The sequence below is a fragment of the Vombatus ursinus genome, unplaced genomic scaffold, assembly GCF_900497805.2.
Source record: "Vombatus ursinus unplaced genomic scaffold, bare-nosed wombat genome assembly UNPS02014793.1, whole genome shotgun sequence".
In the NCBI taxonomy this organism is placed as follows: domain Eukaryota; kingdom Metazoa; phylum Chordata; class Mammalia; order Diprotodontia; family Vombatidae; genus Vombatus; species Vombatus ursinus.
In genome coordinates, this window is record NW_020954571.1 from 15,432,572 (window position 1) to 15,443,876 (window position 11,305).

An 11,305-nucleotide genomic window follows, 5' to 3' on the forward strand; every position below is an offset into this window, starting at 1 on the left:
GGTGGCGCTCAACATTAAAGCAGAATTAGCTTTGGGATTGGGGAAGGTATCATTTTACAGAAATTCAGTCACAAAGACAGAGCTTTAAAAGACCTTAGAGATCATCTCACCCAACCCCCCTCACTTTACAGATGAGGAAAATTAGGCTCAGAGAGAGAAGTGACTTGCATAAGATCACAGGTAGTATCAGAGCTTGTTGTCATGCTCAAGTTGAAGTAGGATTATTACTGAATTACTTTCGAATTCTAGAATCATGCATTTCTAGACTATGGTCCCTTTGCCCTTTAAAGGCTTTCTCGAACTCCTGCCAGTTTGTCCTTGGGGACACCAGAAGAAGTTGATAATCCACAGGCCTAAGGAACCCTAATTGACAAGTTTTGGGTGGCACGGGGTAGGCTCATTCAAAGGTCCCTATACACAATGGGTAAGACTACTCAAATCAATTAAAGACCAGACTGGGCCCATTAGCTCTTATATAACCTGTAAGGGTTCAATTGGCCTACTAAAAACCCTTGCAAGGAAGAACCCAAGAGGAAGATGAATCTGGTTCCTGGCCTGATTTGGTTTCTGCCCCCTGCCCATAAGGCTCACTCCAAGGCTGGTAGGGGAGTTGTGTGAATCTGTGTCCCCAAGAACACAGGGCCCTAAAAGCCAGGACCACTGCACCTACGGCTTGTTCACTAAAACACACCGAAGGCCCTAAGGACTCCCTTATCTCCCTGACCTGCAGCTAGTGGGTGTATAAGAGAAAAAAAGGGACGATGTGTGTGCAGTGAGAACATCTCACTGGTATGAAGTGGCATAGGAAAAGGCAGCAACCATGATTCTGCCTGGACATGGGCTCCAAGGAAGGGGGCCTGGAAAGCCCCCTCCTCCTTCCAGAACCCTCACACAGTCTTGGGGCTTTTCTGTATTTTTTTTACACATGAAACAGCGTTAGCGACAGGACAGGGAGGATGTGGGACTATTCACAAGGGACATGGAGTGAGCATGAGATTTTAAGGAAATTGGGGGAGAAGGATATGTGTGTGAGGAGAGCCATAGGACCACATTCTTCCTATATCAGTGGCAGCCTTGACCCTTCTGCTGCTCCATAAAGGATGACGGTATCTTGTTCCTGGGGCTGGGGCTAGGGTCAGGGAAGGAAGACAGGCCTGAACCCCCACAGCTCAACAGCCCTCTTTTCCACTGCCCGCTAAGTAGGGTTTGACTCTCGGCTGGTGCTCTGCTCCCTGCCAGAGTCACGGTCCTTGGCCTCAGAGGAAGAGGAAGTGCTCCCTGAACTGGCGCCATGACTTCGGCCAGACTGCCGGTAGGCTGTGGTCAGCTCCTGCAGCCTTGCTGGTGTTGGCTCCCACTTGGCAAAGCCAGGATCATTCTGTAGGAACAGCACAGCCGTGTTGTGCACAGCCTTGTAATAGAGCTCTTCCCTGGAAGGCAAATGGGCCATTCAGTAACAGCTGCTCCAGGTCGTCCTACCCCACCTGTCACAGTGCCAGCCCTTCCCTCTGCCCCAGCCCCTACAAAATACACCCACTTCTTGCAGATGTGCTGGGAGCCACTTCGATACTCATGGTCAAAGGCAGGCAGCACCATCTGGTGGCGCTTAAAACGGCTCCGCTCCATTCGGGTTAGTGCTGGTGTGGGGGGGTCCCGCCACTCCGGGATGAAAACAATGAAGGACAAAGGCTCTGGGGAGCTCTCCAACAGCTTCTGCAAAGCATCAATTGGGGAAGTGGTGCTGAGACTCCTGCATGGCTCACAAACGTGCCTCCCCCAGCCCCTCAGCCCATCCATGAGGGTCACAAACCTCAAAGTGAGACACCATAGCGTCCATCAGCTCCTCACAGAATGGAGGGTTTGCCTCAAAGGAGCCACTCAGTGGGCAGAAGTCCAGGCAGGGCCTGAGAGCAGGGGAGGGAGGCCCGTCAGAAGTTAGTCAATCTACCAAGAGCGAATCCCACCTATGTATGTATCTAATGTGGTGCTAGGTACTGTAGGGGAAGTGCTTGTTATCAGAGGGTTGGAGAATTAAAAGGCAGAGAAAACCACCTCAAATCATCCTCCCAAAGCCTTCCCAAACTACCTCTGTTGGTATGATCTTTGTCTGACACTTACATCTAATCACTTCTTTTCTTAGAGAGAAGGGAAGTCACTTGGCACTAGTTTACTACCTGGTTATTATCTCCCAACAAAACTGAAAATTGTGAGGAACAGTTATCTTGTACATAGTTTACTATATACAATATTTGATGGGCAGCAGATACCTAACACACAATTATGCCCATCTATGAAGCAGGTTTGATAAGATTCCTCTTCAGCAATAACCATACCAAAGAAATGACATCCCCCAGGGAGAGCTAGAAGACTCCACACTAACAGCTAAGAGCCAGCCCCTCTGATTTCAGAGCTATGTATAGCCTAGCCACTGCACACCAGCAGCCAGGACCTCACCCTCGAGAACCAAAGTAGCCATCGGTGTCTGGGAAGGCAGAGCAGTACTGACGGAAGTAGCAGTTGAGGGGGGAGGCAAAACATTCAAAGCTGACGCCAAAGAGTCGGTGTAGAGCTTCGAAGACATGTACTGGGAGTGAGCCCTGCAGGCCTGTCCCCTCATATAGTCCCACCCCGAACATCATCTGCAGGAGTAGCCAAGAAAGCCACGATCACCAGGAGGGAGGGATCGCCACCTTTCTTCCTCCCCACCCTCCACCTCATCCCATTCTTAAAGGTCAGTCATACCTCCTCAGAATCCCCCATCCCAGTTTCCAGCAGCTGTCAGCTTGGCATGACACAGCCATACCCTATACTCTATACCTGATAACGTCGGAGAAGACACCAGACCCGGGGCAGGAATCTCTCAAAAGCTGAATCATCAATGCAGCTGTAGCGATAGAGGAGCCACTGTCAGAAGACAGAGAGTTGGGCATTAGCAGAGCTCCTGGAGGCTCCTTGCTCACAGGAAGGATCTCCTTCCAGGGCAACAATTCAACCGCTATATTAAGCACCTCTGGTGTGCTGAGGACAGAGAAAATCTAATGCTCTAATCTGTCTGAGTTCCTGCCCATGTGAAGTTTCCAGTCTGGTAAGGGGGATACTGCTAAGGGCAGCACCTAACTCTAATATGTACTTTTACGTAAGGGCATTAGAGGTATAAAATAATAATTTGCATTTATATGGTACTTTTAAGGTGTACAAAGCTCTCTCAAAATAACCATGTGAAGATAGAAGGTACATTGTGTAAGCATTATCCCCATTTTAGAGATAAAGAAACTATACATAAAGTTCAGAAAAAGTTAAATGACTTGACTAAAGTTACCAAATTAGCGGACATTAGTGCTGAAGCTTAGATTTGCACCCCGGTTTCTTGACTCCAAGTCCAAAGGCACCACTATATCCTAATGCCATTTCGTTTCCCAATCGAGCCCTCTGATTGTCCTGCTGTCTTGATTTCAGCAGACAACTACTTAAGTTCCCTCCATGTTTCCTTTCTGACTTAGTTCCTACATCCCACCACTGAAGCTGAATGTTTCTGCTCTCACCAGTTTGCTGAAGAAGTTACGACTGACTTTGACCATCTCGCCCTTGTAGCGCACGCAGGCCACGTTGTTCTCCACGTGCATCTCCACGCTAGGCAGGGGAGGTGAGGGCACGGCCAGCCGTACCGGATAGCAGTAGACAAGTCGCTGCTCCACTTCTGCTGCCTCTGCCTCCTCTGAGGGAAGTGGGCGAGGTGAGGGCCCTGGCCTGGGGTGGCCCCACCCTGCTCCACTCCAGCCTATGCTCAACTCAGGTCAGGGAACACCTGGAGGGGACTTACTGAGGAAGACTGGCAGGGGGCAGGCAGAGCTATACCTAGGGGGTTGCAGACCTAGGTCATAATTATATTATCATTATAATAAAAGAAATAGTAACAACTATTTATATAGCACTTTCAGGCTTACCAAGACTTTTCCTCACAACAAGCCTGCTAAGTGGTTAATGCAACATTATTACAGTATCCTCATTTTGCAAAAAAGGAAACTGAAGCTCTGAGAATCTGTGACTTCTCCAAAGTCATCGAGCAAGTAAATATCAGAGCCCTGATCTGAACCAAGGACCCTTAATTACAAGTCTGGCACCCCTTCCAGAACACCAACATATACTGTGTGCTGCGGAGCACCCCACCTGAGCCCAGACTCCACGTAATACAGATGAAGTTAAGTTAGAATAAATACCAAAGGTAGATAATAAGAAATCACCAAAGATTAGTTTGAATGGGGAGTCAGTCCCACGGGATTTGCTTTGGTGATAGGGGTGTTTGTAAGCCATTTAGCCATAAAACAATGAATGCGTCTTAATTTAGTCAATGGCTCCTAGTCATCTGTTTCTTTACAGTTGTTCCTTGTATATGCACCTGGCTCTCTCAGATCTGCTCGGGTCAGCTCCTTAGCTCCTGTGGACTGCCTCCTTGAGGTAACCACCCCATGCGATGTTCCCTGGAATGCCTCATGTTGAGATGAAGAAAGCTGGCACCGATGCTTCAATGCTGGGGTCCCCATCAACTAGCAGGAGGAGTTAACATGTGCTGCCTCCTTGCCAAGCCCCTACATGTTTTAACCTGGGTTCAAATCCAGGTTCTTCCACTTACTTCCTATATCACCTCGGCTAAGTCACAACCTCTGGGTCTCAGTTTCCACATCCATACAAACATGGGGTTGGACTAGGTAATCTCTAAGGTTCTTTCCATCTCCAAAATCCCATAATCCTAACATATAATTTCTTTTCCTCTCCTCTCCCTGCTATGGATTGAGAAGAGCTGCCAGTCATGGAGTTGTAGACCCTCTACCCAAAAGGCAACAAGGCCCAATTAAGTATTTCCACGATTACAATTACTCCTTCCTCCCAGAACTAGTTCGTGCTCCCAGAGGGATTCTTAAAGTCCTTCATCCACCCAAAAGCTCCCCAACCATCTTTCCTGATGGTCACCCCCATACCCGGGATGTTGTTCTCCTTGAGGATGGCAAGATGCTTCTCCCGGATTCGTTTGACGTACTCCAGGGAAATGTGGTAGATCTTGCTACATATACCCTCCACTGAGTCTTTTGCCGCAGCTGACACATGGGGGCCACACTGCTTTCTTAAGTGCTCCAGACGGTCCTGCAGCAGACATGCCCTGTAGATACAACCCCACCTACCCTGGGGAGCCCCCAACCCTCTCAACCCTCCTTTCCAAGACCCAGAAGAGTGGCCACCACTTACCATATAGTCGTCCTTGGAAGCTGAATGGTCCTTCCGTAACCAGCTGAAAGTATCTTCCACATTCCACTTCACTACCTTCCTGCTATCTGGGGATGCGCTCCTATAGGGAAGGGCAGCACATCAATGCCCTTGGGCACCACAACCAGGCCAACTGAGATGCCCTGGTTCCATTGGCCCGCCTCCTCTCCCCACCCCAACACATATTCCACCCTCACAAGCCTTGTGTCAGGCAATATAGCTCTATCCATATTTCTACAGTAATTTAAGATTTAGAAAGTATTTTTCTTGTAAGACTGCTAAGTAGGTAATATAAATATTATCTCCATTTCATAGATGAAGAACCTGAGGCTCACAGAGAGTAAGTGACTGCCTAAGGTCACAGAGGGATTCACACTCAGGTCTCCTAACTCAGCCCAGTACTTGCTCAGGAGCTAACGAAGGGGCTGCTTCCGAGTCTGTGACGAAGCGCCACAGGGAGAACCAGGAGCTCTGGCCTGCCCAGCAACCCGGCGCAACACTTTCTCCAGGATCCCTCTCTGTCCACCAGCCACTTACCTGTGCCCCCTCAGCCTTGGTGCCTGAGATCCCTGTCAGCACCCCCAAACATAACAGACCCTACTGAGTGTAAAAGAGGAATGTATAGGATGGACTCTGGAGACTCCTACCACCCCACCACCCACTTGATTCCTAGAGAATTTTCCCCGTAGAAGTAGCGATGGCTTGATGGCTTAGAAAGGGGAAGTTCCTGACCTGGATTCAATAAGTCGCTTGGCAGCTTCTGCATATTTGAAGAGCAACCGCTTGGCTTCTTCCCGGAACTTGATTCGGGATAACCTGGGTCAAAAAGCGATGGCCATCAGGGACCTCAACGTCAGGTTACCCCCAAAGGGAGTAGACTCTGCGCTAGGAGAGGCACATGGCCCGAGTGGACCAGCTAGAGGAGTACCTGATGGGAATGTCGTTCATGATTTCTCGAAACATGGAAGGAGACACAACTGGTTCACAGTTGCTTGGCAACAAAGGGTCAGGCCCTTTATCCACCACCTTGCGCTCAAGCATCCAGCGATTAAAGGACTCCCTTGGGGGCTCAATTCCTGAAAGAGAGGCCAATATGAGCAGTCCCAAGAGGAGATTGGGGAATGAAAAGGAATACAAGACCTTGGGCATTCTGGGCAGTCCAAGAAGTGACCCAGAAAGGATATCATAGGATCACGGACAAGGAACCAGAAGGGACCTTTGAGGGAATCTAGTTGCCTCATTTTACAGATGAGGAAAACGAAACCCTGACCAGTTAAGTGACTTGTCCAAGATGATACAGTTAGTGACTGGATCGAGATTTGAAATCAGATCCCGTGCCTCCAAATCCAGTGCTCCTTCCACTTCTACCACACTACATCTCTAGAAACAGCAACAGTGACAGAAAGGGTGGGTGCTGCCCCCAACTTGAAGCACCCCAGGTTTTATCTCAATTTAAAGCTGGAGGTCCAGAAGGGAAAGGCCCTGCATATATCTGACTCTGATAACTGAAGTCCTCAGCTGCAGCCCTGGCTCTTTCCAAAGGCAGAGGGGAAGAAAGGAAGGTAAAGGCAACAAAGAAAGCTGGAAAAAGAGCCATCAACAAAGGAGAGGCTCAGCCACCCAGCCTTACCTTCACGCTGCTGGCACAGCTCTCGGTAATGCTGGCGAAGTTTTAGAATGAGCTGGGAGCGCAGCAGCTCCACTTCAGGGTGCGGGGGCAGGACCTCGGACGGCCCCCGCTGCTTGATCACTGCATTTGTCTGGATGTCCAGGTCCCAGTACACCCTGAGGACACAGACAGTGGCCAGTAAAGAAAGTAAGGAGAAGAAGAGGAGCTCTCATGCTCCAGATTTCCAAGACAGTCACCCAACCCAGTAATCACCAACAGCCTCTGAATCAATGACCCAATCCCAGATGAGCCTACTGGCAACTCAGCTGCTCCCTCCTGGCCTCGAGTACCCACACAGAGGTGAAAAGGGCCTGAGGAGGCCTACGGGAAGGACTCACTCAGTGGGCCGAAGGAGAGCTGCCTGCTGTTTGTCTTCAGGGGATGTGCCCCAAATCTTCATGGTTGGTGTGCCAGGAATGCTAGGGGAGCTGGGTACAGACTGGGCAGGAGTCCCTGGGACTTCAACCTGAAGGGAGGAATAATAAAAGTCACGATACTTGCCAAACCCACCAAGGTCTTGACAATAAGTCATGTGTGAACATGGATCCCTATAGAATAATAGGGCCACTCTTCCTATCCCCAATACACCAATCTTGACTAAGTGCTGCTGATAATACTTCACAAGACTACAACACTTTACCAAGGGTCTTCAAATACATTATATCACTTGATCCTCACAACAGTGCTGTGAGGGAGGGAATGCAAGCATTATTATCCTTCTATTACAGGAGAGATGAAGTTCCACTTTACAGTGAAGATCAGAGAATGTAGGACTCAGAGATAAAAGAGAATTTAGAGACAATTTAATACAACCCTTCCTTGTACAGATGAGAAAAACTGAGGCCTAGAGAGGAGAAATGATGTGCCCAGGTTCAAAGGGAGTAAAAGAGCTGAGCTGAAATTTGAAGCCAGACCTCCTAACCCCAAATTTAGAACTCTTTCCATTAAAACATGCTATGTAACTTGCCATATGGTTCAGTAAGTGTCAAAGTCAAGTTCAGATTCAGGTCCTCTGCTTCCTTTTCTAGGCCTCTTTTCATTACACGCATGCCTTCAGGCCCATCTGACCTTATTCCAGGTTGTTCTCACTAGCAAGACACACACCTTGGGCTTCTTTACGATGTTGCCGCTGGGCTGCTCCTCTGAAAGCCTCCTTTTCCTGGGCTTGTTCTCCACTGGTGTTTCCACCACTCCAGCGTCTGGGGGCATCGGAGCCGCATTCAGCCCCAAAGGGTCCGACTGGGGGTGGGGGCCAGACCAGCAGAGTTATAACTGGCAATACTGGTTCCCAGATTATGCAGAGCCTATTATACGGCCCTGCCCCATACCCATCTCCCACCCACTGAATACCAAACAGCAAATCCACCCTCAGACAGCACACCCTTGGCAATATCAGAAGTACTATTCCAACCAGCTTGTCCAAGCCAAGTGAGAAAGGACATCTCCCCCAAAAGAGGGCATCAACAACCTCTACTCTTCTTGGAAAGCCACATCGGTCCACCACAGTCCTAAACAAGACACTTACAATGACATCATGCTGACCCAAGACTGGCATCTCCCACAATGACTGGTTGGTGAATCGATTGAAGTAGTAAGGGCGATTTTCTCGTCTGCTCCAACACTTCTCCCAGCCAGCCTGTACCAGCTCATCTAGAAACCAAAGCCAAAATCAAAGCAATCCAAGAATTCAGCATAAGGGGCATTTATTAAATATCAGCTGTGTGCTAGGAGAAATACAAAGTTTAGATTCAACAGAGTCCCAACCCATGAATCTACAATCTCATAGAGGAAATAAGACAAAAACAGAAATTTGAGTTATAGGCAATAACAAAAGATAAATTTATTAGATAAGTGAAAAAAGGACTGTGAGATTTAAGGGGAAAAGTTGTTACCCAATGAGGAGGGGATCAGAGGTTCTCTGGAGAAGGTAGCATCTGAGTTGGGCATTAAAGGATAAATAGGAATTTAATAGGTGAAGACTATAAGGAAAGGGATTTCAGAAGTAGGAATAGGATGACCAAAGGCATGGAAATAGGAAAGGCCAGGGCATAGTCAAATGACAGACTGGTCCAGTTTTGTTGGAAAATAAAGTGCATCAAAGTAAGAACTGAAATACAGATGGAAAAGTAGGGGAGTACTAGATTATAGAAAGCCTTGAATGCTAGGCGAAAAAAAAAATCTGAATTTTACTTAGTAGCACAATCCCACACGGAATACAAACCAAGAAGTTCCCTTCCCAAGAACCTAGAACCTCTTTTTTATATTCCTTCACTGTTCCCCTATAATACCTGGAAGGTCTTGTACCAGTCGGATGGGCTTGGGGGAACTAGGCTGACTTTGATTAGAGGTGCCTGGGGAGTGACTCAACAGAGATGCTTCCTCTCTGGGACTGCCGTGGTTCTCATTGGCCATCTCTCAGCAACAGCATGAGACCTATCACACAATGATCAAGTCAGAACCAAAAAGGCCACTCCATTTTCACCTTTTCCATGCAGAATCTAGAAAGAAAGGTTGAAATCCTAATACTAAAAGCTATTTCCAGAAAACCTTCTGACTACCCATGCTAGAGAAAACAGATCACATTTCTTGCCTTAATGCCATCCTATCACACTGCTCTAATGTTCAACATAAGGAGGCACAGGACAGAAGTCTATACTTAACTCTTTCAGCTCAATCACTTCAGGGTGAAGTGATTGAATTTACTTAATTTTTATACAAAAATAGGGGTAGGGCACACAGTGTGTAGCCAGCACAAGTGGAGTTCAGGAGATAAAATTTCTTCATTCCCTAACATGGGAAATGTTCTGTGCTTAACATAAGCTAGAAGAAGGTAGTTAAATGGAAATAGCACTGGAAGTCAGGTGATATGAGCATTAGGTGAGTGATTCTAGGCTAATTATCTCTCAGGTGTTGTGCCTTCAACAGTAAAACATGGGGGAGGGGGAGGGTCAGCAATCTCTAAAATCACTCCAAGTCTTAGGATCCAGAGATAGAAAGGGACCCTGAGCTAAAACATGACTGTGAACTTTTGGGTCTGGGCCAGAGGACTAGGGGATGACAAGCTCCACTTCTCTCTCACCCTCTGGGTCTGCAGCATTAGCACGAAAAGAAGGCACCTCCAGACCTTCACCAACCCCTGCTTCTCTGGAGTCACTGCGGGGTTCCCCCAGGGGTGGCCAGAGGCAAATGCTAGGTACTGGGCACTGGTGGGTGGGTGGGTGGACAGGTCAGCAGTGGCTTGGGCAAAGTACCAGGGGCATCGTCAGACCTGCAGCTGGGTGCAAAAGTAAAACAAGGTCACGGGCAGGGCGAGGCTGGGGAGCGGGCAGCACAAAGCCAAGGGGAAGAGAGAGCACTGGGATGGACACACGGGACCCTGAGGGAGGGGCCTCGGGCTAGAGAAACCAGCACTGACAATGCAAGGTGGGCGGGCAATCCCCGAATCGGACGGGTGGGCGGCATCGCCCCCGACGGCCGAGGGGCGGAGGGAGGAAGGGTCGGGCTCCCGACTCAGGATTCCAAATCCTCCAGTCGGCGCTCCAGAGCGAGCGGAGTGCGCAAGCGCGGCGATCGCTCTGAGCAGGCAGGAGGGGAGAAGGGGAAAGGAGAGGGGAGGGCCGATTTCGGGAGCGCGCTCTCCCCCTCCTCCTCCCTCTCAATCCCCCTCCCTACCTCCCTCTCCAGCTCAGGGCGGGCGGGTGCGCGCACGCCGCCCCATCTCCCGGGCTCCGCCCCCCGCCCTGCCGCGCGCTCCCGCCCCCGGGTTTGAGGAGACTCGGGAGTCGCAGCCCAGCACAAAGGCGGCGACGACGAAGAAGGCGGCGGCAGCGGCGGGAGAGGGTTCCCCTAGGCCGCCACCCTCGGGGTCCCTGGTTCCTGGGCCTCCCCTTCCCAGCTTCAGCCGCCCGCCCGAGGACCTAAGATGGCGGCGGCGGTGGCGACAACGACCGGGCTGAACAGCGGCCCCGGGCGGGAAGTGTCTGGAGGAGCCACCGTCGCCTGACCGCGGATCCCCGGACTCCAGCACGGCCCGCGGCAGGACCGCGGCCTCCAGGAGCCCTTACCTGCCCGGAGCGGACTCGGGGGTACACGACTACATACTCTCCTGAGCCGCCCGTTTGGCCGCCTCCGCCTCGCCCTCCCCAGCGCCGCCGCCGCCATCTTGTGTCCCGGCCGGGGAGGGAGGGTGCCGTTGCGCGTGCGCGGGCACCGCCTTTGAGGGCCCTCGTACTCGTCGCGCCGCCATCTTGAGTGTGGCGAAACCCACGACTGTGGGTGGGGTAGAATTCAGGAAGAAGGAGTCTAAAGGTCTAGTTTTAATTGCACCGTCCACACACTCTAGGGAAGGGCTTTTGCGTTGCATACATGGACATCGGT

The 11,305-nt window shown here is 50.2% G+C and overlaps 1 protein-coding gene across 2 annotated transcripts; it reads right to left on the reverse strand.

Moving 5' to 3' along the window:
* Positions 1 to 37: 37 nt before the first annotated feature.
* PCIF1 (PDX1 C-terminal inhibiting factor 1) lies at positions 38 to 11,089 on the reverse strand. 2 transcript variants are annotated; one of them, XM_027869598.1, is made up of 17 exons: positions 10,993 to 11,089; positions 10,008 to 10,202; positions 9,217 to 9,361; positions 8,454 to 8,578; positions 8,033 to 8,167; positions 7,267 to 7,394; positions 6,890 to 7,044; positions 6,188 to 6,335; positions 5,992 to 6,075; positions 5,242 to 5,341; positions 4,977 to 5,139; positions 3,543 to 3,715; positions 2,818 to 2,904; positions 2,455 to 2,639; positions 1,811 to 1,904; positions 1,538 to 1,713; positions 38 to 1,430 (listed from the first exon to the last, which is right to left on the reverse strand). In XM_027869598.1, exons 3-17 carry the CDS (start codon positions 9,338 to 9,340, stop codon positions 1,196 to 1,198), a joined length of 2,112 nt encoding a protein of 703 aa, XP_027725399.1. In that variant the 5' UTR covers positions 9,341 to 9,361; positions 10,008 to 10,202; positions 10,993 to 11,089; the 3' UTR covers positions 38 to 1,195. The 2 variants fall into 2 exon arrangements, with proteins under 2 accessions (XP_027725399.1, XP_027725400.1); XM_027869599.1 differs by having other exon boundaries at positions 11,030 to 11,061.
* Between the last annotated feature and the right edge of the window lie 216 nt (positions 11,090 to 11,305).

Excerpts from the sequence above, each read along its gene's own strand:
- PCIF1 (XM_027869598.1), bottom strand. The coding sequence starts at position 9,340 with ATGGCCAATGAGAACCACGGCAGTCCCAGAGAGGAAGCATCTCTGTTG. Across the intron at positions 7,395-8,032 it reads ACATCGTAAAGAAGCCCAAG|GTTGAAGTCCCAGGGACTCC; the intron begins GTGTGTGTCTTG and ends TCCTCCCTTCAG. Across the intron at positions 3,716-4,976 it reads CAAGGAGAACAACATCCCGG|AGGAGGCAGAGGCAGCAGAA; the intron begins GTATGGGGGTGA and ends CACTTCCCTCAG.